Here is a 25,011-nt window from a genome sequence, read left to right on the forward strand (position 1 = left end):
AATGTATTGTTACTCCACTGAAGTGGTCTCTAACAGAATACACACACAGCCAGCGAGCACAGAGACAGAATTATGTCCACCCCCCCCACCTTATCGTGATCAATCTCTGTGTCTCCAGTTATCACAATCCTCTTCTCAATGCGAGTCTCTGAGATCCCTCCTTTCACCGTCTGAAAGTGAGAGAGAAAGAGTTTTAACAAATGTAGGGGATCAGAAATATCAAGCGCCGGGGGAAGAGAGAGAGCAGCTTTAACCTGACAACATACTGTTAGAGAGATACTGTATATATATATAGAGAGAGAGCAGCTTTAACCTGACAACATACTGTTAGAGAGATACTGTATATATATATAGAGAGAGAGCAGCTTTAACCTGACAACATACTGTTAGAGAGATACTGTATATATATATAGAGAGAGAGCAGCTTTAACCTGACAACATACTGTTAGAGAGATACTGTATATATATATAGAGAGAGAGCAGCTTTAACCTGACAACATACTGTTAGAGAGATACTGTATATATATATAGAGAGAGAGCAGCTTTAACCTGACAACATACTGTTAGAGAGATACTGTATATATATAGAGAGAGAGAGCAGCTTTAACCTGACAACATACTGTTAGAGAGATACTGTATATATATATAGAGAGAGAGCAGCTTTAACCTGACAACATACTGTTAGAGAGATACTGTATATATATATATAGAGAGAGCAGCTTTAACCTGACAACATACTGTTAGAGAGATACTGTATATATATATAGAGAGAGAGCAGCTTTAACCAGACAACATACTGTTAGAGAGATACTGTATATATATATAGAGAGAGAGCAGCTTTAACCTGACAACATACTGTTAGAGAGATACTGTATATATATAGAGAGAGAGAGCAGCTTTAACCTGACAACATACTGTTAGAGAGATACTGTATATATATATAGAGAGAGAGCAGCTTTAACCTGACAACATACTGTTAGAGAGATACTGTATATATATATATAGAGAGAGCAGCTTTAACCTGACAACATACTGTTAGAGAGATACTGTATATATATATAGAGAGAGAGCAGCTTTAACCTGACAACATACTGTTAGAGAGATACTGTATATATATATAGAGAGAGAGCAGCTTTAACCAGACAACATACTGTTAGAGAGATACTGTATATATATATAGAGAGAGAGCAGCTTTAACCTGACAACATACTGTTAGAGAGATACTGTATATATATATAGAGAGAGAGCAGCTTTAACCTGACAACATACTGTTAGAGAGATACTGTATATATATATAGAGAGAGAGCAGCTTTAACCTGACAACATACTGTTAGAGAGATACTGTATATATATAGAGAGAGAGAGCAGCTTTAACCTGACAACATACTGTTAGAGAGATACTGTATATATATATAGAGAGAGAGCAGCTTTAACCTGACAACATACTGTTAGAGAGATACTGTATATATATATATAGAGAGAGCAGCTTTAACCTGACAACATACTGTTAGAGAGATACTGTATATATATATAGAGAGAGAGCAGCTTTAACCTGACAACATACTGTTAGAGAGATACTGTATATATATATAGAGAGAGAGCAGCTTTAACCAGACAACATACTGTTAGAGAGATACTGTATATATATATAGAGAGAGCAGCTTTAACCTGACAACATACTGTTAGAGAGATACTGTATATATATATAGAGATAGAGCAGCTTTAACCTGACAACATACTGTTAGAGAGATACTGTATATATATATAGAGAGAGAGCAGCTTTAACCTGACAACATACTGTTAGAGAGATACTGTATATATATAGAGAGAGAGCAGCTTTAACCTGACAACATACTGTTAGAGAGATACTGTATATATATATATAGAGAGAGCAGCTTTAACCTGACAACATACTGTTAGAGAGATACTGTATATATATATAGAGAGAGAGCAGCTTTAACCTGACAACATACTGTTAGAGAGATACTGTATATATATATAGAGAGAGAGCAGCTTTAACCTGACAACATACTGTTAGAGAGATACTGTATATATATAGAGAGAGAGAGCAGCTTTAACCTGACAACATACTGTTAGAGAGATACTGTATATATATATAGAGAGAGAGCAGCTTTAACCAGACAACATACTGTTAGAGAGATACTGTATATATATATATATAGAGAGAGAGCAGCTTTAACCTGACAACATACTGTTAGAGAGATACTGTATATATATATATAGAGAGAGCAGCTTTAACCTGACAACATACTGTTAGAGAGATACTGTATATATATATAGAGAGAGAGCAGCTTTAACCAGACAACATACTGTTAGAGAGATACTGTATATATATATATATAGAGAGAGAGCAGCTTTAACCTGACAACATACTGTTAGAGAGATACTGTATATATATATAGAGAGAGAGCAGCTTTAACCTGACAACATACTGTTAGAGAGATACTGTATATATATATAGAGAGAGAGCAGCTTTAACCTGACAACATACTGTTAGAGAGATACTGTATATATATAGAGAGAGAGCAGCTTTAACCTGACAACATACTGTTAGAGAGATACTGTATATATATAGAGAGAGAGAGCAGCTTTAACCAGACAACATACTGTTAGAGAGATACTGTATATATATATAGAGAGAGAGCAGCTTTAACCTGACAACATACTGTTAGAGAGATACTGTATATATATATAGAGAGAGAGCAGCTTTAACCTGACAACATACTGTTAGAGAGATACTGTATATATATATAGAGAGAGAGCAGCTTTAACCTGACAACATACTGTTAGAGAGATACTGTATATATATATAGAGAGAGAGCAGCTTTAACCTGACAACATACTGTTAGAGAGATACTGTATATATATATAGAGAGAGAGCAGCTTTAACCAGACAACATACTGTTAGAGAGATACTGTATATATATATAGAGAGAGAGCAGCTTTAACCTGACAACATACTGTTAGAGAGATACTGTATATATATATATATAGAGAGATAGAGAGAGAGCAGCTTTAACCTGACAACATACTGTTAGAGATATACTGTATATATATAGAGAGAGAGAGCAGCTTTAACCAGACAACATACTGTTAGAGAGATACTGTATATATATATATAGAGAGAGCAGCTTTAACCAGACAACATACTGTTAGAGATATACTGTATATATATATAGAGAGAGAGCAGCTTTAACCTGACAACATACTGTTAGAGAGATACTGTATATATATATATAGAGAGAGCAGCTTTAACCTGACAACATACTGTTAGAGAGATACTGTATATATATATATAGAGAGAGAGCAGCTTTAACCTGACAACATACTGTTAGAGAGATACTGTATATATATATATAGAGAGAGCAGCTTTAACCTGACAACATACTGTTAGAGAGATACTGTATATATATATAGAGAGAGAGCAGCTTTAACCTGACAACATACTGTTAGAGATATACTGTATATATATAGAGAGAGAGAGCAGCTTTAACCAGACAACATACTGTTAGAGAGATACTGTATATATATATAGAGAGAGAGCAGCTTTAACCTGACAACATACTGTTAGAGAGATACTGTATATATATATATAGAGAGAGCAGCTTTAACCTGACAACATACTGTTAGAGAGATACTGTATATAGAGAGAGAGCAGCTTTAACCTGACAACATACTGTTAGAGAGATACTGTATATATATATATATAGAGAGCAGCTTTAACCTGACAACATACTGTTAGAGAGATACTGTATATATATATAGAGAGAGAGCAGCTTTAACCTGACAACATACTGTTAGAGAGATACTGTATATATATATATATATAGAGAGCAGCTTTAACCTGACAACATACTGTTAGAGAGATACTGTATATATATATAGAGAGAGCAGCTTTAACCTGACAACATACTGTTAGAGAGATACTGTATATATATATAGAGAGAGAGCAGCTTTAACCAGACAACATACTGTTAGAGAGATACTGTATATATATATAGAGAGAGCAGCTTTAACCTGACAACATACTGTTAGAGAGATACTGTATATATATATAGAGAGAGAGCAGCTTTAACCAGACAACATACTGTTAGAGAGATACTGTATATATATATAGAGAGAGAGCAGCTTTAACCTGACAACATACTGTTAGAGAGATACTGTATATATATATAGAGAGAGAGCAGCTTTAACCAGACAACATACTGTTAGAGAGATACTGTATATATATATAGAGAGAGAGCAGCTTTAACCAGACAACATACTGTTAGAGAGATACTGTATATATATATAGAGAGAGCAGCTTTAACCTGACAACATACTGTTAGAGAGATACTGTATATATATATAGAGAGAGAGCAGCTTTAACCAGACAACATACTGTTAGAGAGATACTGTATATATATATAGAGAGAGCAGCTTTAACCTGACAACATACTGTTAGAGAGATACTGTATATATATATAGAGAGAGAGCAGCTTTAACCAGACAACATACTGTTAGAGAGATACTGTATATATATATAGAGAGAGAGCAGCTTTAACCTGACAACATACTGTTAGAGAGATACTGTATATATATAGAGAGAGAGAGAGAGCAGCTTTAACCTGACAACATACTGTTAGAGAGATACTGTATATATATATAGAGAGATAGCAGCTTTAACCTGACAACATACTGTTAGAGAGATACTGTATATATATATATATATAGAGATAGAGAGAGAGCAGCTTTAACCAGACAACATACTGTTAGAGAGATACTGTATATATATAGAGAGAGAGAGCAGCTTTAACCTGACAACATACTGTTAGAGATATACTGTATATATATATAGAGAGAGAGCAGCTTTAACCTGACAACATACTGTTAGAGAGATACTGTATATATATATAGAGATAGAGAGAGAGCAGCTTTAACCAGACAACATACTGTTAGAGAGATACTGTATATATATAGAGAGAGAGAGCAGCTTTAACCTGACAACATACTGTTAGAGAGATACTGTATATATATATAGAGAGAGAGCAGCTTTAACCTGACAACATACTGTTAGAGATATACTGTATATATATATAGAGAGAGAGCAGCTTTAACCTGACAACATACTGTTAGAGAGATACTGTATAGAGAGAGAGAGAGATCAGCTTTGACCTGACAACATACTGTTAGAGATATACTGTATATATATAGAGAGAGAGCAGCTTTAACCTGACAACATACTGTTAGAGAGATACTGTATATATATATAGAGAGAGAGCAGCTTTAACCTGACAACATACTGTTAGAGATATACTGTATATATATATAGAGAGAGAGCAGCTTTAACCAGACAACATACTGTTAGAGAGATACTGTATATATATATAGAGAGAGAGCAGCTTTAACCTGACAACATACTGTTAGAGAGATACTGTATATATATAGAGAGAGAGAGCAGCTTTAACCTGACAACATACTGTTAGAGAGATACTGTATATATATATATAGAGAGAGAGAGCAGCTTTAACCTGACAACATACTGTTAGAGATATACTGTATATATATATAGAGATAGAGAGAGAGCAGCTTTAACCTGACAACATACTGTTAGAGAGATACTGTATATATATATAGAGAGAGCAGCTTTAACCTGACAACATACTGTTAGAGAGATACTGTATATATATATAGAGAGAGAGCAGCTTTAACCTGACAACATACTGTTAGAGAGATACTGTATATATATATAGAGAGAGCAGCTTTAACCTGACAACATACTGTTAGAGAGATACTGTATATATATATAGAGAGAGAGCAGCTTTAACCTGACAACATACTGTTAGAGAGATACTGTATATATATATAGAGATAGAGAGAGAGCAGCTTTAACCTGACAACATACTGTTAGAGAGATACTGTATATATATATAGAGAGAGCAGCTTTAACCTGACAACATACTGTTAGAGAGATACTGTATATATATATAGAGAGAGAGCAGCTTTAACCTGACAACATACTGTTAGAGAGATACTGTATATATATATAGAGATAGAGAGAGAGCAGCTTTAACCTGACAACATACTGTTAGAGAGATACTGTATATATATATAGAGATAGAGAGAGAGCAGCTTTAACCTGACAACATACTGTTAGAGATATACTGTATATATATATAGAGATAGAGAGAGAGCAGCTTTAACCTGACAACATACTGTTAGAGAGATACTGTATATATATATAGAGAGAGCAGCTTTAACCTGACAACATACTGTTAGAGAGATACTGTATATATATATAGAGAGAGAGCAGCTTTAACCTGACAACATACTGTTAGAGAGATACTGTATATATATATAGAGAGAGAGCAGCTTTAACCAGACAACATACTGTTAGAGAGATACTGTATATATATATAGAGAGAGAGCAGCTTTAACCAGACAACATACTGTTAGAGAGATACTGTATATATATATAGAGAGAGAGCAGCTTTAACCAGACAACATACTGTTAGAGAGATACTGTATATATATAGAGAGAGAGAGCAGCTTTAACCTGACAACATACTGTTAGAGAGATACTGTATATATATATAGAGAGAGAGCAGCTTTAACCAGACAACATACTGTTAGAGAGATACTGTATATATATATAGAGAGAGAGCAGCTTTAACCTGACAACATACTGTTAGAGAGATACTGTATATATATATAGAGAGAGAGCAGCTTTAACCAGACAACATACTGTTAGAGAGATACTGTATATATATATAGAGAGAGAGCAGCTTTAACCAGACAACATACTGTTAGAGAGATACTGTATATATATATATATAGAGAGAGAGCAGCTTTAACCTGACAACATACTGTTAGAGATATACTGTATATATATATAGAGAGAGAGCAGCTTTGACCTGACAACATTGTGTCAGAGATACTGTATAGAGAGAGAGAGATCAGCTTTGACCTGACAACATTGTGTCAGAGATACTGTATAGAGAGAGAGAGATCAGCTTTGACCTGACAACATTGTGTCAGAGATACTGTATAGAGAGAGAGAGATCAGCTTTGACCTGACAACATTGTGTCAGAGATACTGTATAGAGAGAGAGAGATCAGCTTTGACCTGACAACATTGTGTCAGAGATACTGTATAGAGAGAGAGAGATCAGCTTTGACCTGACAACATTGTGTCAGAGATACTGTATAGAGAGAGAGAGATCAGCTTTGACCTGACAACATTGTGTCAGAGATACTGTATAGAGAGAGAGAGATCAGCTTTGACCTGACAACATTGTGTCAGAGATACTGTATAGAGAGAGAGAGATCAGCTTTGACCTGACAACATTGTGTCAGAGATACTGTATAGAGAGAGAGAGAGATCAGCTTTGACCTGACAACATTGTGTCAGAGATACTGTGTAGAGAGAGAGAGATCAGCTTTGACCTGACACCATTCTGTCAGAGATACTGTATAGAGAGAGAGAGATCAGCTTTGACCTGACAACATTGTGTCAGAGATACTGTATAGAGAGAGAGATATCAGCTTTGACCTGACAACATTGTGTCAGATATACTGTATAGAGAGAGAGAGAGATCAGCTTTGACCTGACAACATTGTGTCAGAGATACTGTGTAGAGAGAGAGATCAGCTTTGACCTGACACCATTCTGTCAGAGATACTGTATAGAGAGAGAGAGATCAGCTTTGACCTGACAACATTGTGTCAGAGATACTGTATAGAGAGAGAGAGATCAGCTTTGACCTGACAACATTGTGTCAGAGATACTGTGTAGAGAGAGAGAGATCAGCTTTGACCTGACAACATTGTGTCAGAGATACTGTGTAGAGAGAGGGAGATCAGCTTTGACCTGACAACATTGTGTCAGAGATACTGTATAGAGAGAGAGAGATCAGCTTTGACCTGACAACATTGCGTCAGAGATACTGTATAGAGAGAGAGAGATCAGCTTTGACCTGACAACATTGTGTCAGAGATACTGTATAGCGAGAGAGAGATCAGCTTTGACCTGACAACATTGTGTCAGAGATACTGTATAGAGAGAGAGAGATCAGCTTTGACCTGACAACATTCTGTCAGAGATACTGTATAGCGAGAGAGAGATCAGCTTTGACCTGACAACATTCTGTCAGAGATACTGTATAGCGAGAGAGAGATCAGCTTTGACCTGACAACATTCTGTCAGAGATGCTGTATAGCGAGAGAGAGATCAGCTTTGACCTGACAACATTCTGTCAGAGACACTGTATAGAGAGAGAGAGATCAGCTTTGACCTGACAACATTCTGTCAGAGATACTGAATAGAGAGAGAGAGAGAGAGAGAGAGAGAGAGAGAGAGAGAGAGAGAGAGAGAGAGAGAGAGAGAGAGAGAGAGAGCAACTTTGAGGCAGAAGAGGGTATTATCAAATTTGTACTTATTCTTTGATCTGTGTATGTATTTTCACTGCTCAACCCTTATGGTGGGTCGCGACTCAAAAGACATCTCAATTGGTGGGTCACGAAGCAAAACATTTTATGTACCCCCCATGTGCTAAATGACTAAAATGTCAATGTAAAACATCTACAAAGGCCAAACTGATTCTAGGTCAGGAAGCCCAGGACGTACCTTGGTGATCTGAGTGGTGGTGGTTGTACTGACTGTCTCTGAGGTGATGGTCTGGGCACTCAGCAGCACTCCAGAGTCCCTCTCTGTGTCTACGGGCTGAAGGACACACTATGTTAACACAAGGGGGAGAAAAGGGGTTCATTTAGGACTACAGTCGTGGCCAAAAGTTTTGAGAATTAAACAAATATTAATTTCCACAAAGTTTGCTGCTTCAGATATTTTTGTCAGATGTTACTATTTAATACTGAAGTATAATTACAAGCATTTCATAAGTGTCAAAGGCTTTTATTGACAATTACATGAAGTTGATGCAAAGAGTCAATATTTGCAGTGTTGACCCTTCTTTTTCAAGACCTCTGCAATCTGCCCTGGCATGCTGTCAATTAACTTCTGGGCCACATCCTGCCTGATGGCAGCCCATTCTTGCATAATCATTGCTTGGAGTTTGTCAGAATTCGTGGGTTTTTGTTTGTCCACCTGCCTCTTGAGGATTGACCACAAGTTCTCAATGGGTTTAAGGTCTAGGGAGTTTCCTGGCCATGGACCCAACATATTGATGTTTAGTTCCCCGAGCCACTTAGTTATCACTTTTGTCTTATGGCAAGTTGCTCCATCATGCTGGAAAAGGCATTGTTCGTCACCAAACTGTTCCTGGATGGTTGGGAGAAGTTGCTCTCAGAGGATGTGATGGTACCATTCTTTATTCATGGCTGTGTTCTTAGGCAGAATTGTGAGTGAGCCCACTCCCTTGGCTGAGAAGCAACCCCACACATGAATGGTCTCAGGATGCTTTACTGTTGGCATGACACAGGACTGATGGTAGCGCTCACCTTGTCTTCTCCGGACAAGCTTTTTTCCGGATGCCCCAAACAATCGGAAAGGGGATTCATCAGAGAAAATGACTTTACCCCAGTCCTCAGCAGTCCAATCCCTGTACCTTTTGCAGAATATCAGTCTGTTCCTGATGTTTTTCCTGGAGAGAAGTGGCTTCTTTGCTGCCCTTCTTGACACCAGGCCATCCTCCAAAAGTCTTCGCCTCACTGTGCGTGCAAATGCACTCACACCTGCCTGCTGCCATTCCTGAGCAAGCTCTGTACTGGTGGTGCCCCGATCCTGCAGCTGAATCAACTTTAGGAGGCGGTCCTGGCGCTTGCTGGACTTTCTTGGGCGCCCTGAAGCCTTCTTCACAACAATTGAACCGCTCTCCTTGAAGTTCTTGATGATCCAATAAATGGTTGATTTAGGTGCAATCTTACTGGCAGCAATATCCTTACCTGTGAAGCCCTTTTTGTGCAAAGCAATGATGACGGCACGTGTTTCCTTGCAGGTAACCATGGTTGACAAAGGAAGAACAATGATTCCAAGCACCACCCTCCTTTTGAAGCTTCCAGTCTGTTATTCGAACTCAATCAGCATGACAGAGTGATCTCCAGCCTTGTCCTCGTCAACACTCACACCTATGTTAACGAGAGAATCACTGACATGTCAGCTGGTCCTTTTGTGGCAGGGCTGAAATGCAGTGGAAATGTTTTTGGGGGATTCAGTTCATTTGCATGGCAAAGAGGGACTTTGCAATTAATTGCAATTCATCTGATCACGCTTCATACCATTCTGGAGTATATGCAAATTGCCATCATACAAACTGAGGCAGCAGACTTTGTGAAAATTAACATTTGTGTCATTCTCAAAACTTTTGGCCACGACAGTACATTGTCTACCGGCTGTGAGAAAGACAACAGGATCGGGTTCATTAGGCACCAAAAGGAAGAAAACACACTGAAACAGGGAGGGACTACCAGCAATTGTCCAATAAGAAATGCTTGTTTTCATTTTCCTTTGCAAGATGTTTTAAAACTTTTTTGCCAGTTGGGTATCCTGATGAATACAACCCAGTTCACTGTTAAAACAAACTCATTGGGTTAATAAAGGGTTTTATTTAATAAATGTTGATCCCTCTCACCTGCGCTGACTCGTAGGTAATGGTCTTGGTCTCAGTGTGCACGATGGGGACCTCCTTGTTAGAGACGTCTCCTCGCAGGGAGTTAGACATGTCTGAGATGGTGATTGTCTGTGTTTTCACCACGTTAGGCTGTGAGGAAAGAGGAAGAATACACACAGTGAATATTGAGTTTGTCGTATCCTCACTTCCCAACCACCCTCTCTAACGACATACTAGATCTATCAGAACCTTCTGTAGTATGACAGAGTACTATATACATCATTCAGACATGTTTCTCCACGTACCGTATTCTCTCTCAACCCATCTATCACAGACCTGTCAAGACCCACGATGACCTATGACCCATAGTCCCCTGTTCATACCATGTGACTATCCCCTGTTCATACCATGTGACTATCCCCTGTTCATACCATGTGACTATCCCCTGTTCATACCATGTGACTATCCCCTGTTCATTCTCTGTGACTATCCCCTGTTCATACCATGTGACTATCCCCTGTTCATTCTCTGTGACTATCCCCTGTTCATACCATGTGACTATCCCCTGTTCATACAATGTGACTATCCCCTGTTCATACCATGTGACTATCCCCTGTTCATACCATGTGACTATCCCCTGTTCATACCATGTGACTATCCCCCTGTTCATTCTCTGTGACTATCCCCTGTTCATTCTCTGTGACTATCCCCTGTTCATACCACGTGACTATCCCCTGTTCATTCTCTGTGACTATCCCCTGTTCATACCATGTGACTATCCCCTGTTCATACCATGTGACTATCCCCTGTTCATTCTCTGTGACTATCCCCTGTTCATTCTCTGTGACTATCCCCTGTTCATACCATGTGACTATCCCCTGTTCATACCACGTGACCATCCCCTTTTCATTCTCTGTGACTATCCCCTGTTCATACCATGTGACTATCCCCTGTTCATTCTCTGTGACTATCCCCTGTTCATTCTCTGTGACTATCCCCTGTTCATACCACGTGACTATCCCCTGTTCATACCATGTGACTATCCCCTGTTAATTCTCTGTGACTATCCCCTGTTCATTCTCTGTGACTATCCCCTGTTCATTCTCTGTGACTATCCCCTGTTCATACCATGTGACTATCCCCTGTTCATACCATGTGACTATCCCCTGTTCATACCACGTGACCATCCCCTTTTCATTCTCTGTGACTATCCTCTGTTCATACCATGTGACTATCCCCTGTTCATTCTCTGTGACTATCCCCTGTTCATACCATGTGACTATCCCCTGTTCATACCATGTGACTATCCCCTGTTCATTCTCTGTGACTATCCCCTGTTCATACCATGTGACTATCCCCTGTTCATTCTCTGTGACTATCCCCTGTTCATACCATGTGACTATCCCCTGTTCATACCATGTGACTATCCCCTGTTCATACCATGTGACTATCCCCTGTTCATTCTCTGTGACTATCCCCTGTTCATACCATGTGACTATCCCCTGTTCGTTCTCTGTGACTATCCCCTGTTCGGTCTCTGTGACTATCCCCTGTTCGTTCTCTGTGACTATCCCCTGTTCGTTCTCTCTGACTATCCCCTGTTCGTTCTCTCTGACTATCCCCTGTTCGTTCTCTCTGACTATCCCCTGTTCGTTCTCTCTGACTATCCCCTGTTCGTTCTCTGTGACTATCCCCTGTTCGTTCTCTGTGACTATCCCCTGTTCGTTCTCTGTGACTATCCCCTGTTCGTTCTCTGTGACTATCCCCTGTTCGTTCTCTGTGACTATCCCCTGTTCGTTCTCTGTGACTATCCCCTGTTCGTTGTCTGTGACTATCCCCTGTTCGTTGTCTGTGACTATCCCCTGTTCGTTCTCTGTGAATATGCCCTGTTCGTTGTCTGTGACTATCCCCTGTTCGTTCTCTGTGACTATGCCCTGTTCGTTGTCTGTGACTATCCCCTGTTCGTTCTCTGTGACTATCCCCTGTTCGTTGTCTGTGACTATCCCCTGTTCGTTCTCTGTGACTATCCCCTGTTCGTTCTCTGTGACTATCCCCTGTTCGTTGTCTGTGACTATCCCCTGTTCGGTCTCTGTGACTATCCCCTGTTCGTTCTCTGTGACTATCCCCTGTTCGTTCTCTGTGACTATCCCCTGTTCGTTGTCTGTGACTATCCCCTGTTCGTTCTCTGTGACTATCCCCTGTTCGGTCTCTGTGACTATCCCCTGTTCGTTCTCTGTGACTATCCCCTGTTCGTTCTCTCTGACTATCCCCTGTTCGTTCTCTCTGACTATCCCCTGTTCGTTCTCTGTGACTATCCCCTGTTCGTTCTCTGTGACTATCCCCTGTTCGTTGTCTGTGACTATCCCCTGTTCGTTCTCTGTGACTATCCCCTGTTCGTTCTCTGTGACTATGCCCTGTTCGTTCTCTGTGACTATGCCCTGTTCGTTCTCTGTGACTATCCCCTGTTCGTTCTCTGTGACTATCCCCTGTTCATTCTCTGTGACTATCCCCTGTTCGTTGTTTGTGACTATCCCCTGTTCGTTCTCTGTGACTATCCCCTGTTCGTTCTCTGTGACTATCCCCTGTTGTTCTCTGTGACTATCCCCTGTTCGTTCTCTGTGACTATCCCCTGTTCGTTCTCTGTGACTATGCCCTGTTCGTTCTCTGTGACTATGCCCTGTTCGTTCTCTGTGACTATCCCCTGTTCATTCTCTGTGACTATGCCCTGTTCGTTCTCTGTGACTATCCCCTGTTCATTCTCTGTGACTATCCCCCTGTCTATCCATTCCCCTTGTGCTGTAGGTGTGGCTCTAGCCAGAACTATCCTCCCATCCCAGTGTCTCAGACAATCTACTTAAACTAAAAGTAGATTAGGGGTTGGAGACAGAAGAAACTGTTGCAATCACTTAAAAAATATGCTTCATGTGAAAAATGATGATTCATGAAGTGTGTGCTTATTCAAACTGAACTTTCCTACCCCAGAGAGAACATTATTCTCAATCTAAAAATAAAAAAGGGGAAAAAAGAACTTCTATAGTTTTATTTCCAAACAAACAAAAACAAACAATTAAGTTGAGGGAGAAACATTGTCAAGAGAGAGAAAACTGTAATTGCGTTGTTTTGAAAGAGAGAGAGAGCTCCCCAGAGGATGGGCTGCAGCACAGAGACAAATCTGTCCCAACTGGCATCCTATTCCCTATGTAGTGTACGACTGTTGACCAGGGCCCATAGAGGCATCCTATTCCCTATGTAGTGCACTACTGTTGATCAGGGCCCATAGAGGCATCCTATTCCCTATGTAGTGCACTACTGTTGACCAGGGCTCATAGAGGCATCCTGTTCCCTATGTAGTGCACTACTGTTGACCAGGGCTCATAGAGGCATCCTATTCCCTATGTAGTGCACTACTGTTGACCAGGGCTCATAGAGGCATCCTATTCCCTATGTAGTGCACTACTGTTGACCAGGGCTCATAGAGGCATCCTATTCCCTATGTAGTGCACTACTGTTGACCAGGGCTCATAGAGGCATCCTATTCCCTATGTAGTGCACGGTCGAGCCGTGTGCTTTTCATAATAAGAGCGCCTCTCAGGGGTCGAGCCGTGTGCTTTTCATAATAAGAGCGCCTCTCAGGGGTCGAGCCGTGTGCTTTTCATAATAAGAGCGCCCCTCTGGGGTCGAGCCGTGTGCTTTTCATAATAAGAGCGCCCCTCTGGGGTCGAGACGTGTGCTTTTCATAATAAGAGCGCCCCTCTGGGGTCGAGACGTGTGCTTTTCATAATAAGAGCGCCTCTCAGGGGTCGAGCCGTGTGCTTTTCATAATAAGAGCGCCTCTCAGGGGTCGAGACGTGTGCTTTTCATAATAAGAGCGCCCCTCTGGGGTCGTGCCGTGTGCTTTTCATAATAAGAGCGCCTCTCAGGGGTCGAGACGTGTGCTTTTCATAATAAGAGCGTCTCTCAGGGGTCGAGCCGTGTGCTTTTCATAATAAGAGCGCCTCTCAGGGGTCGAGCCGTGTGCTTTTCATAATAAGAGCGCCTCTCAGGGGTCGAGACGTGTGCTTTTCATAATAAGAGCGCCCCTCTGGGGTCGTGCCGTGTGCTTTTCATAATAAGAGCGCCTCTCAGGGGTCGAGACGTGTGCTTTTCATAATAAGAGCGTCTCTCAGGGGTCGAGCCGTGTGCTTTTCATAATAAGAGCGCCTCTCAGGGGTCGAGACGTGTGCTTTTCATAATAAGAGCGCATCTCAGGGACGATGGAGAGGAGGATCAAGTCCATAGCGGGCTCTATGGCAACCTGCCACGCCAATTATCCACACATTAGCGCTCAGATATGCAGATTATGCAAATCAGAGGGATCATAAATAACTTTCATTTGGCTTTTTAATCTTTCATCTCAAACTCTTTGCCAGGGAGGGAGGGAGGGAGGGAGGGAGGGAGGAGAAACAGACAGAGATAGAGATGCAGAGAAACAGAGAAAGAGTGAGAGAGAGAAACCGAGAGAGTGAGCGTTTGAGAGAGAGGGTGAGAGAGAGACAGAGACAAAAAAAGAGAGAGAGCGAGAGAGACAGAGACAGAGAAAGAGAGAGAGGTGGAGAGACAGAGAAAGAGAGAGAGGGTGGTGTAGAGACAGAGAGCAAGAGCGAGCAAACAAGATTTAAAAAAAAAAAAAGTCATTTGATTTAGTTCACTTCTTCAAGTCAGATATAATTTTGAGCCCACGAAAGGAACAGATATGTGACATGACAGCTGAAGCAGAGTGCTTGACTGGACGTCTTCACACTGTATAGTCCTTTTCAAAGTCTAGCTCTCCACGTGACACAACTAATAATTAAGGAGACCACATTTCTAGGACGAGATCCTTTCCTGGAGTTAGAGACCAAGAGTCAACATCAGGGTAGTGGAGGGAGGTTCCCTAATTAACATCAGGGTAGTGGAGGGAGGTTCCCTAATTAACATCAGGGTAGTGGAGGGAGGTTCCCTAATTAACATCAGGGTAGTGGAGGGAGGTTCCCTAATTAACATCAGGGTAGTGGAGGGAGGTTCCCTAATTAGAGAGTCAACATCAGGGTAGTGGAGGGAGGTTCCCTAATTAGAGAGTCAACATCAGGGTAGTGGAGGGAGGTTCCCTAATTAGAGAGTCAACATCAGGGTAGTGGAGGGAGGTTCCCTAATTAGAGAGTCAACATCAGGGTAGTGGAGGGAGGTTCTCTAATTAGAGAGTCAACATCAGGGTAGTGGAGGGAGGTTCCCTAATTAGAGAGTCAACATCAGGGTAGTGGAGGGAGGTTCCCTAATTAGAGAGTCAACATCAGGGTAGTGGAGGGAGGTTCTCTAATTAGAGAGTCAACATCAGGGTAGTGGAGGGAGGTTCACTAATTAGAGAGTCAACATCAGGGTAGTGGAGGGAGGTTCCCTAATTAGAGAGTCAACATCAGGGTAGTGGAGGGAGGTTCCCTAATTAGAGAGTCAACATCAGAGGGGGTGGAGGGAGGTTCCCTAATTAGAGAGTCAACATCAGGGTAGTGGAGGGAGGTTCCCTAATTAGAGAGTCAACATCAGGGTAGTGGAGGGAGGTTCACTAATTAGAGAGTCAACATCAGGGTAGTGGAGGGAGGTTCCCTAATTAGAGAGTCAACATCAGGGTAGTGGAGGGAGATTCCCTAATTAGAGAGTCAACATCAGGGTAGTGGAGGGGAGTTCCCTAATTAGTGAGTCAACATCAGGGGGGGTGGAGGGAGGTTCCCTAATTAGAGAGTCAACATCAGAGGGGTGGAGGGAGGTTCTCTAATTAGAGAGTCAACAGCAGGGTAGTGGAGGGAGGTTCACTAATTAGAGAGTCAACAAGAGAGTCAACATCAGGGTAGTGGAGGGAGGTTCCCTAATTAGAGATTCAACATCAGGGTAGTGGAGGGAGGTTCCCTAATTAGAGAGTCAACATCAGGGGGGTGGAGGGGAGTTCCCTAATTAGAGAGTCAACATCAGGGTAGTGGAGGGAGGTTCCCTAATTAGAGAGTCAACATCAGGGTAGTGGAGGGAGGTTCCCTAATTAGAGAGTCAACATCAGGGTAGTGGAGGGGAGGTTCCCTAATGAGAGAGTCAACATCAGGGTAGTGGAGGGGAGTTCCCTAATTAGTGAGTCAACATCAGAGGGGGTGGAGGGAGGTTCCCTAATTAGAGAGTCAACATCAGAGGAGGTGGAGGGAGGTTCCCTAATTAGAGAGTCAACATCAGGGGGGTGGAGGGAGGTTCCCTAATTAGAGAGTCAACATCAGGGTAGTGGAGGGAGGTTCCCTAATTAGAGAGTCAACATCAGAGGGGGTGGAGGGAGGTTCCCTAATTAGAGAGTCAACATCAGAGGAGGTGGAGGGAGGTTCCCTAATTAGAGAGTCAACATCGGGGTAGTGGAGGGAGGCTCCCTAATTAGAGAGTCAACATCAGGGTAGTGGAGGGAGGTTCCCTAATTAGAGAGTCAACATCAGGGTAGTGGAGGGAGGTTCACTAATTAGAGAGTCAACATCAGGGTAGTGGAGGGAGGTTCCCTAATTAGAGAGTCAACATCAGGGTAGTGGAGGGAGGTTCCCTAATTAGAGAGTCAACATCAGGGTAGTGGAGGGAGGTTCCCTAATTAGAGAGTCAACATCAGGGTAGTGGAGGGGAGGTTCCCTAATGAGAGAGTCAACATCAGGGTAGTGGAGGGGAGTTCCCTAATTAGAGAGTCAACATCAGAGGGGGTGGAGGGAGGTTCCCTAATTAGAGAGTCAACATCAGAGGGGTGGAGGGAGGTTCCCTAGTTAGAGAGTCAACATCAGGGGGGTGGGGGAGAGTTCCCTAATTAGAATCAACATCAGGGGGGTGGAGGGGAGTTCCCTAATTAGAGAGTCAACATCAGGGTAGTGGAGGGAGGTTCCCTAATTAGAGAGTCAACATCAGGGTAGTGGAGGGAGGTTCCCTAATTAGAGAGTCAACATCAGGGTAGTGGAGGGAGATTCCCTAATTAGAGAGTCAACATCAGAGGGGGTGGAGGGAGGTTCCCTAATTAGAGAGTCAATATCAGGGTAGTGGAGGGAGGTTCCCTAATTAGAGTGTCAACATCATGGTAGTGGTGGGGAGTTCCCTAATTAGAGAGTCAACATCAGGGTAGTGGAGGGAGATTCCCTAATTAGAGAGTCAACATCAGAGGGGGTGGAGGGAGGTTCCCTAATTAGAGAGTCAATATCAGGGTAGTGGAGGGAGGTTCCCTAATTAGAGTGTCAACATCATGGTAGTGGTGGGGAGTTCCCTAATTAGAGAGTCAACATCAGGGTAGTGGAGGGAGGTTCCCTAATTAGAGAGTCAACATCAGAGGGGGTGGAGGGAGGTTCCCTAATTAGAGAGTCAACATCAGAGGGGGTGGAGGGAGGTTCCCTAATTAGAGAGTCAACATCAGAGGGGGTGGAGGGAGGTTCCCTATTTAGAGAGTCAACATCAGAGGGGTGGAGGGAGTTTCCCTAATTAGAGAGTCAACATCAGGGTAGTGGAGGGGAGTTCCCTAATTAGAGAGTCAACATCAGGGGGGTGGGGGGGAGTTCCCTAATTAGAGAGTCAACATCAGGGGGGTGGGGGAGAGTTCCCTAATTAGATATATATATATATATATATATATATATATATATATATATATATATATATATACGGTAGTAATATATTAACAGTAGTAATATACATACGTAGTAATATATATACAGTAGTAATACATATATATATTTATATATACACATACATACATACATACATTCGATAGTAATATATATACAGTAGTGATGTATATATATATACACACACACACGGTAGTAATATATATATATACGGTAGTAATATATAAACAGTAGTGATATTCATACCTAGTAATATATATATACAGTAGTAATATATATACAGTAGTAATATATATAGATATGGTAGTAATATATAAACAGTAGTGATATACATACGTAGTAATATATATACAGTAGTAATATATACACAGTAGTAATATATATATATATATACGGTAGTAATATATAAACAGTAGTGATATACATACGTAGTAATATATATACAGTAGTAATATATATACGTTTGTAAGCACCTCTAAATGACTTACAGATACAGTACAGATACCCAAAGTTAGTATGCCTAATTAGATGTATTTATTTTACAGTCGCCAAATGTCCTTCCCCTTTCATTACGGTTTAAATAAATCCTCATAGACTCTGACTAACATCCCGATATTAATACAAATAAATAGTGAATGATATAAAAACATATACTAGATCAATATAGAGATTTTCCTACGGCCAGTTTCACAGTGAACATAATACAAATGTCCATCTTTCTAGTGACCTAAGTTTCTATAATAATAGATGTCATACACACATTTACCCACACAAACACTAACTAATACAGGAACAGGAACTAATACAGGAACACTAACTAATACAGGAACAGGAACTAATACACAAACACTAACTAATACAGGAACAGGAACTAATACACAAACACTAACTAATACAGGAACAGGAACTAATACAGGAACAGGAACTAATACATAAACACTAACTAATACACAAACACTAACTAATAAACAAACACTAACTAATACAGGAACAGGAACTAATACATAAACACTAACTAATACAGGAACAGGAACTAATACAGGAACAGGAACTAATACATAAACACTAACTAATACACAAACACTAACTAATAAACAAACACTAACTAATACAGGAACAGGAACTAATACATAAACACTAACTAATACACAAACACTAACTAATAAACAAACACTAACTAATACAGGAACAGGAACTAACACAGGAACAGGAACTAATACAGGAACAGGAACTAATACAGGAACAGGAACTAATACAGGAACAGGAACTAATACACAAACACTAACTAATACAGGAACAGGAACTAATACAGGAACAGGAACTAATACAGGAACAGGAACTAATACACAAACACTAACTAATACAGGAACAGGAACTAATACAGGAACAGGAACTAATACAGGAACAGGAACTAATACAGGGACAGGAACTAATACAGGAACAGGAACTAATACACAAACACTAACTAATACAGGAACAGGAACTAATACAGGAACAGGAACTAATACAGGAACAGGAACTAATACAGGAACAGGAACTAATACACAAACACTAACTAATACAGGAACACTAACTAATACAGGAACAGGAACTAATACAGGAACAGGAACTAATACAGGGACAGGAACTAATACACAAACACTAACTAATACAGGAACAGGAACTAATACACAAACACTAACTAATACAGGAACAGGAACTAATACAGGACCAGGAACTAATACAGGAACAAATACACAACACTAACTAATACAGGAACAGGAACTAATACAGGAACAGGAACTAATACACAAACACTAACTAATACAGGAACAGGAACTAATACAGGAACAGGAACTAATACACAAACACTAACTAATACACAAACACTAACTAATACAGGAACAGGAACTAATACACAAACACTAACTAATACAGGAACAGGAACTAATACAGGAACAGGAACAGGAACTAATACACAAACACTAACTAATAGTTTATGTGTCGGGGGGCTAGGGTCAGTTTGTTATATCTGGAGTACTTCTCCTGTCTTATCCGGTGTCCTGTGTGAATTTAAGTATGCTCTCTCTAATTCTCTCTTTCTTTCTCTCTCTCTCGGAGGACCTGAGCCCTAGGACCATGCCTCAGGACGACCTGGCATGATGACTCCTTGCTGTCCCCAGTCCACCTGGCCGTGCTGCTGCTCCAGTTTCAACTGTTCTGCCTGCGGCTATGGAACCCTGACCTGTTCACCGGACGTGCTACCTGTCCCAGACCTGCTGTTTTCAACTCTCTAGAGACCGCAGGAGCGGTAGAGATACTCTTAATGATCGGCTATGAAAAGCCAACTGACATTTACTCCTGAGGTGCTGACTTGCTGCACCCTCAACAACTACTGTGATTATTATTATTTGACCATGCTGGTCATTTATGAACATTTGAACATCTTGGTCATGTTCTGTTATAATCTCCACCCGGCACAGCCAGAAGAGGACTGGCCACCCCTCATAGCCTGGTTCCTCTGTAGGTTTCTTCCTAGGTTTTGGCCTTTCTAGGGAGTTTTTCCTAGACACTGTGCTTCACACCTGCATTGCTTGCTGTTTGGGGTTTTAGGCTGGGTTTCTGTACAGCACTTTGAGATATCAGCTGATGTACGAAGGGCTATATAAATCAATTTGATTTGATTTGAAAATTTGATTAATAAAGGAACAGGAACTAATACACAAACACTAACTAATACAGGAACAGGAACTAATACAGGAACAGGAACAGGAACTAATACACAAACACTAACTAATACACGAACAGGAACAGGAACTAATACACAAACACTAACTAATACAGGAACAGGAACTAATACACAAACACTAACTAATACAGGAACAGGAACTAATACACAAACACTAACTAATACAGGAACAGGAACTAATACAGGAACAGGAACTAATACAGGAACAGGAACTAATACACAAACACTAACTAATACAGGAACAGGAACTAATACACAAACACTAACTAATACAGGAACAGGAACTAATACACAAACACTAACTAATTCAGGAACAGGAACTAATACAGGAACAGGAACTAATACACAAACACTAACTAATACAGGAACTAATACAGGAACAGGAACTAATACAGGAACTAATACACAAACACTAACTAATACAGGAACAGGAACTAATACACAAACACTAACTAATACAGGAACAGGAACTAATACACAAACACTAACTAATACAGGAACAGGAACTAATACACAAACACTAACTAATACAGGAACAGGAACTAATACAGGAACAGGAACTAATACAGGAACAAATACACAACACTAACTAATACAGGAACAGGAACTAATACAGGAACAGAAACAAATATACAACACTAACTAATACAGGAACAGGAACTAATACAGGAACAGGAACTAATACACAAACACTAACTAATACAGGAACAGGAACTAATACAGGAACAGGACCTAATACACAAACACTAACTAATACAGGTACAGGAACTAATACAGGAACAGGAACTAATACAGGAACAGGAACTAATACAGGAACAGGAACTAATACAGGAACAGGAACTAATACACAAACACTAACTAATACAGGAACAGGAACTAATACACAAACACTAACTAATACAGGAACAGGAACTAATACAGGAACAGGAACTAATACACAAACACTAACTAATACAGGAACAGGAACTAATACACAAACACTAACTAATACAGGAACAGGAACTAATACACAAACACTAACTAATACAGGAACAGGAACTAATACACAAACACTAACTAATACAGGAACAGGAACTAATACACAAACACTAACTAATACAGGAACAGGAACTAATACAGGAACAGAAACAAATATACAACACTAACTAATACAGGAACAGGAACTAATACAGGAACAGGAACTAATACACAAACACTAACTAATACAGGAACAGGAACTAATACAGGAACAGGAACTAATACACAAACACTAACTAATACAGGAACAGGAACTAATACAGGAACAGGAACTAATACACAAACACTAACTAATACAGGAACAGGAACTAATACAGGAACAGGAACTAATACAGGAACAGGAACTAATACACAAACACTACCTAATACAGGAACATGAATTAATACAGGAAAAGGAACTAATATAGAAAAATAAACAAATACAGGAAGAGGAACTAATACAGGAACAGTAACTAATACAGGAACTAATACAAGAAGAGGAACTAATACAGCAAGAGGAACTAATACAGGAACAGGAACGAATACAGCAACAGGAACTAATACAGCAACAGGAACTAATACAGCAACAGGAACTAATACAGGAAGAGTAACTAATACAGGAAGAGGAACTAATACAGCAAGAGGAACTAATACAGGAACAGGAACTAATACAGGAACAGGAACGAATACAGGAACAGGAACGAATACAGGAACAGGAACTAATACAGGAACAGGAACTAATACAGGAACAGGAACTAATACAGGAACAGGAACTAATACAGGAACAGGACATGTACTCACATGCACACAGTTATTGAATACACTTCCACCACCACTTCATTGGTAAACAATACTTTTCCATAGTATTTCTAACAGTGCAACTGTGCTGTAAGGACTAGCCAGGATCAAGAAAGACCTTGGAGAGTACACATCCCAAATAGCATTTCAATGGCTTCAGACTCCATCTATGAGTGGTGGTATTTCATTCAGTATAGGAAGACATTCCAAAAGTCTCTAAACTAGTCAAGCGTTGACACATACCGTATCTTCAATCCAAACTCACCTAGTTGGATGAATAATCAGCAAGTGGGTTGATATCGTTGGTACGTATTATCGTAGTTTAAATCAGTTTGAAGAATAAAGCACCATCTTTTCTGGACAGAAGACTCTCTCTCTCTCTCTCTCTCTCTCTCTCTCTCTCTCTCTCTCTCTCTCTCTCCCTCTCCCTCTCTCTCTCTCTCGTCTGTCCCGTCTATCCCGTCTATCCCATCTATCCCGTCTGTCCTGTCTATCCCGTCTGTTCTTCCTGCTCATGCCTAGAAAAACATCAACATAGACGAGAGCCGATGCAGCTCAGCGGCAGACAAACATTAGCTCTCTGCTGTAGCGTCTCAAAGCATGAGTACTGATCTCAGGTCAGTTTTGCCTTTTAAATCGTAACGAATAAGAGGGGGTACCTGATCCAAGATCAGCAATACCGATCTCATAGATGTAAATAATCTTGTGCCATACAGCAGAGCTGTCCAGGAGACACTGCGCTACACTGATTGATTTAAACACTAAGGGATGAATGTGAACTTCCACTTAGAGGAAAATTACACCCCCCCCAAAAAACGACAAACTAAGGGAAAAATTTGACTTAAAAGGAAAACTCCACCCAAAAACGATCTTTTGGTATTTGTTTCATTAGTCCATTGTTGATTTAATCCCCAAAATGTTTTGCATGTCAGCAATCAAATTTTCAAAGATATATAACTTTCAAAATACAGAAATACAGCCGCTATGATGCATTTTGCATCGTATGACGTCAACTTAAGTGGAAGTGTAAGGATTCTGTGGACAGAGGGAGAAAATAAACAGTAGTCAACGGGCTAAACACAAGCAGTGAAGAGTCAGGATGGCAAACAAAGTTTGTTAGTAACACTGGATATATTTTCTTTTCTTTTCACCATGGAATATTGTAAGTAAAAGTTGTAGCAGATCCTTGAAGTCCGGATATAAGTCTCTGGTGGCAAGGGCGCTAGGCCAAATACAGCTCTCAACACTTCCTGGAAAAAAAGTGCTGGCAAGGACAACAACGCCATTGTCCTCAATGCAAAATAACCTGGTAATTCACTCAGTGTAATGATCAATAGGGGTTTGTGTCTGTCTGTCTGTCTGTCTTTGTGTGTTGGAGTCAGATGACGGAACAGAGAGGAACAGAGAATAGAAGACAGAAGAGAGGCGAAAGAGGGTAAAACTGGAGAATTCTGTCTCTGTCCTTAAACAAGGCTACTTGACTGGGTGGTTCATTTCAGTAGAGGGCTCTCTCCCTCTCTCTCCACCGGACCGGCCAGTCACCGGCTGGTTCATTTCAGTAGAGGCCTCCCTCTCTCTCCACCGGACCGGCCAGTCACTGGCTGGTTCATTTCAGTAGAGGGCTCTCTCCCTCTCTCTCCACCGGACCGGCCAGTCACCGGCTGGTTCATTTCAGTAGAGGGCTCTCTCGCTCTCCACCGGACCGGCCAGTCACCGGCTGGTTCATTTCAGTAGAGGGCTCTCTCTCTCTCTCTCCACCGGACCGGTCAGTCACTGGCTGGTTCATTTCAGTAGAGGCCTCCCTCTCTCTCCACCGGACCGGCCAGTCACTGGCTGGTTCATTTCAGTAGAGGGCTCTCTCTCTCCACCGGACCGGCCAGTCAGATAAACACCAGCCAACACAGAGTCAGAAACATGACCAGCAGTCCAGACAGGAGAGTGAAGGAGACGTGGGACGGTTGGAGCTGGAGCGTGGCTGGGTACAGCTGGCAGGCTGAGGGCCCAATGACCCTGTCTTCCTCCTCCTCCTGCTCTTCCTCAGGCATTTCGATAGAGACCCTCAGAGTGTTCCCCCGGCCCCGAGCCTCGTCCTCCTCAGAAGTATACTCTTCTTCCTCCTGTAGATAGTGGTGTCTGAGGAGCGGTGGTCCCCCGGGGGGCGAGGAGGCCTGCTGTTGCTGTCTCAGTAATTTTACCTGGTATTCAAACAGAGGACGCTTCCCTCGCTGTGTTCAGCAACAGGAGACCAAGAGAGACAGAAAACAATGAACAGACATGTGGGGGAATGGCC

General features: G+C 41.2%; 1 protein-coding gene across 1 annotated transcript in view; it reads right to left on the bottom strand.

Annotated features, from left to right (window-relative positions):
- The window catches only part of LOC120027096 (protein 4.1-like), a 91,203-nt gene that overhangs the window by 5,582 nt on the left and 60,610 nt on the right, over nt 1-25,011 (bottom strand). Inside the window, exons 14-16 of the mRNA XM_038971935.1 lie at nt 10,587-10,715; nt 8,627-8,722; nt 90-170 (exon numbers count right to left, since the gene is read on the bottom strand). Coding sequence (XP_038827863.1) covers nt 90-170; nt 8,627-8,722; nt 10,587-10,715 — 306 coding nt within the window. The remainder of the gene's footprint in view (nt 1-89; nt 171-8,626; nt 8,723-10,586; nt 10,716-25,011) is intronic.

The sequence above is a fragment of the Salvelinus namaycush genome, chromosome 32 (genome assembly GCF_016432855.1).
Source record: "Salvelinus namaycush isolate Seneca chromosome 32, SaNama_1.0, whole genome shotgun sequence".
NCBI classification, from domain to species: Eukaryota; Metazoa; Chordata; class Actinopteri; order Salmoniformes; family Salmonidae; genus Salvelinus; species Salvelinus namaycush.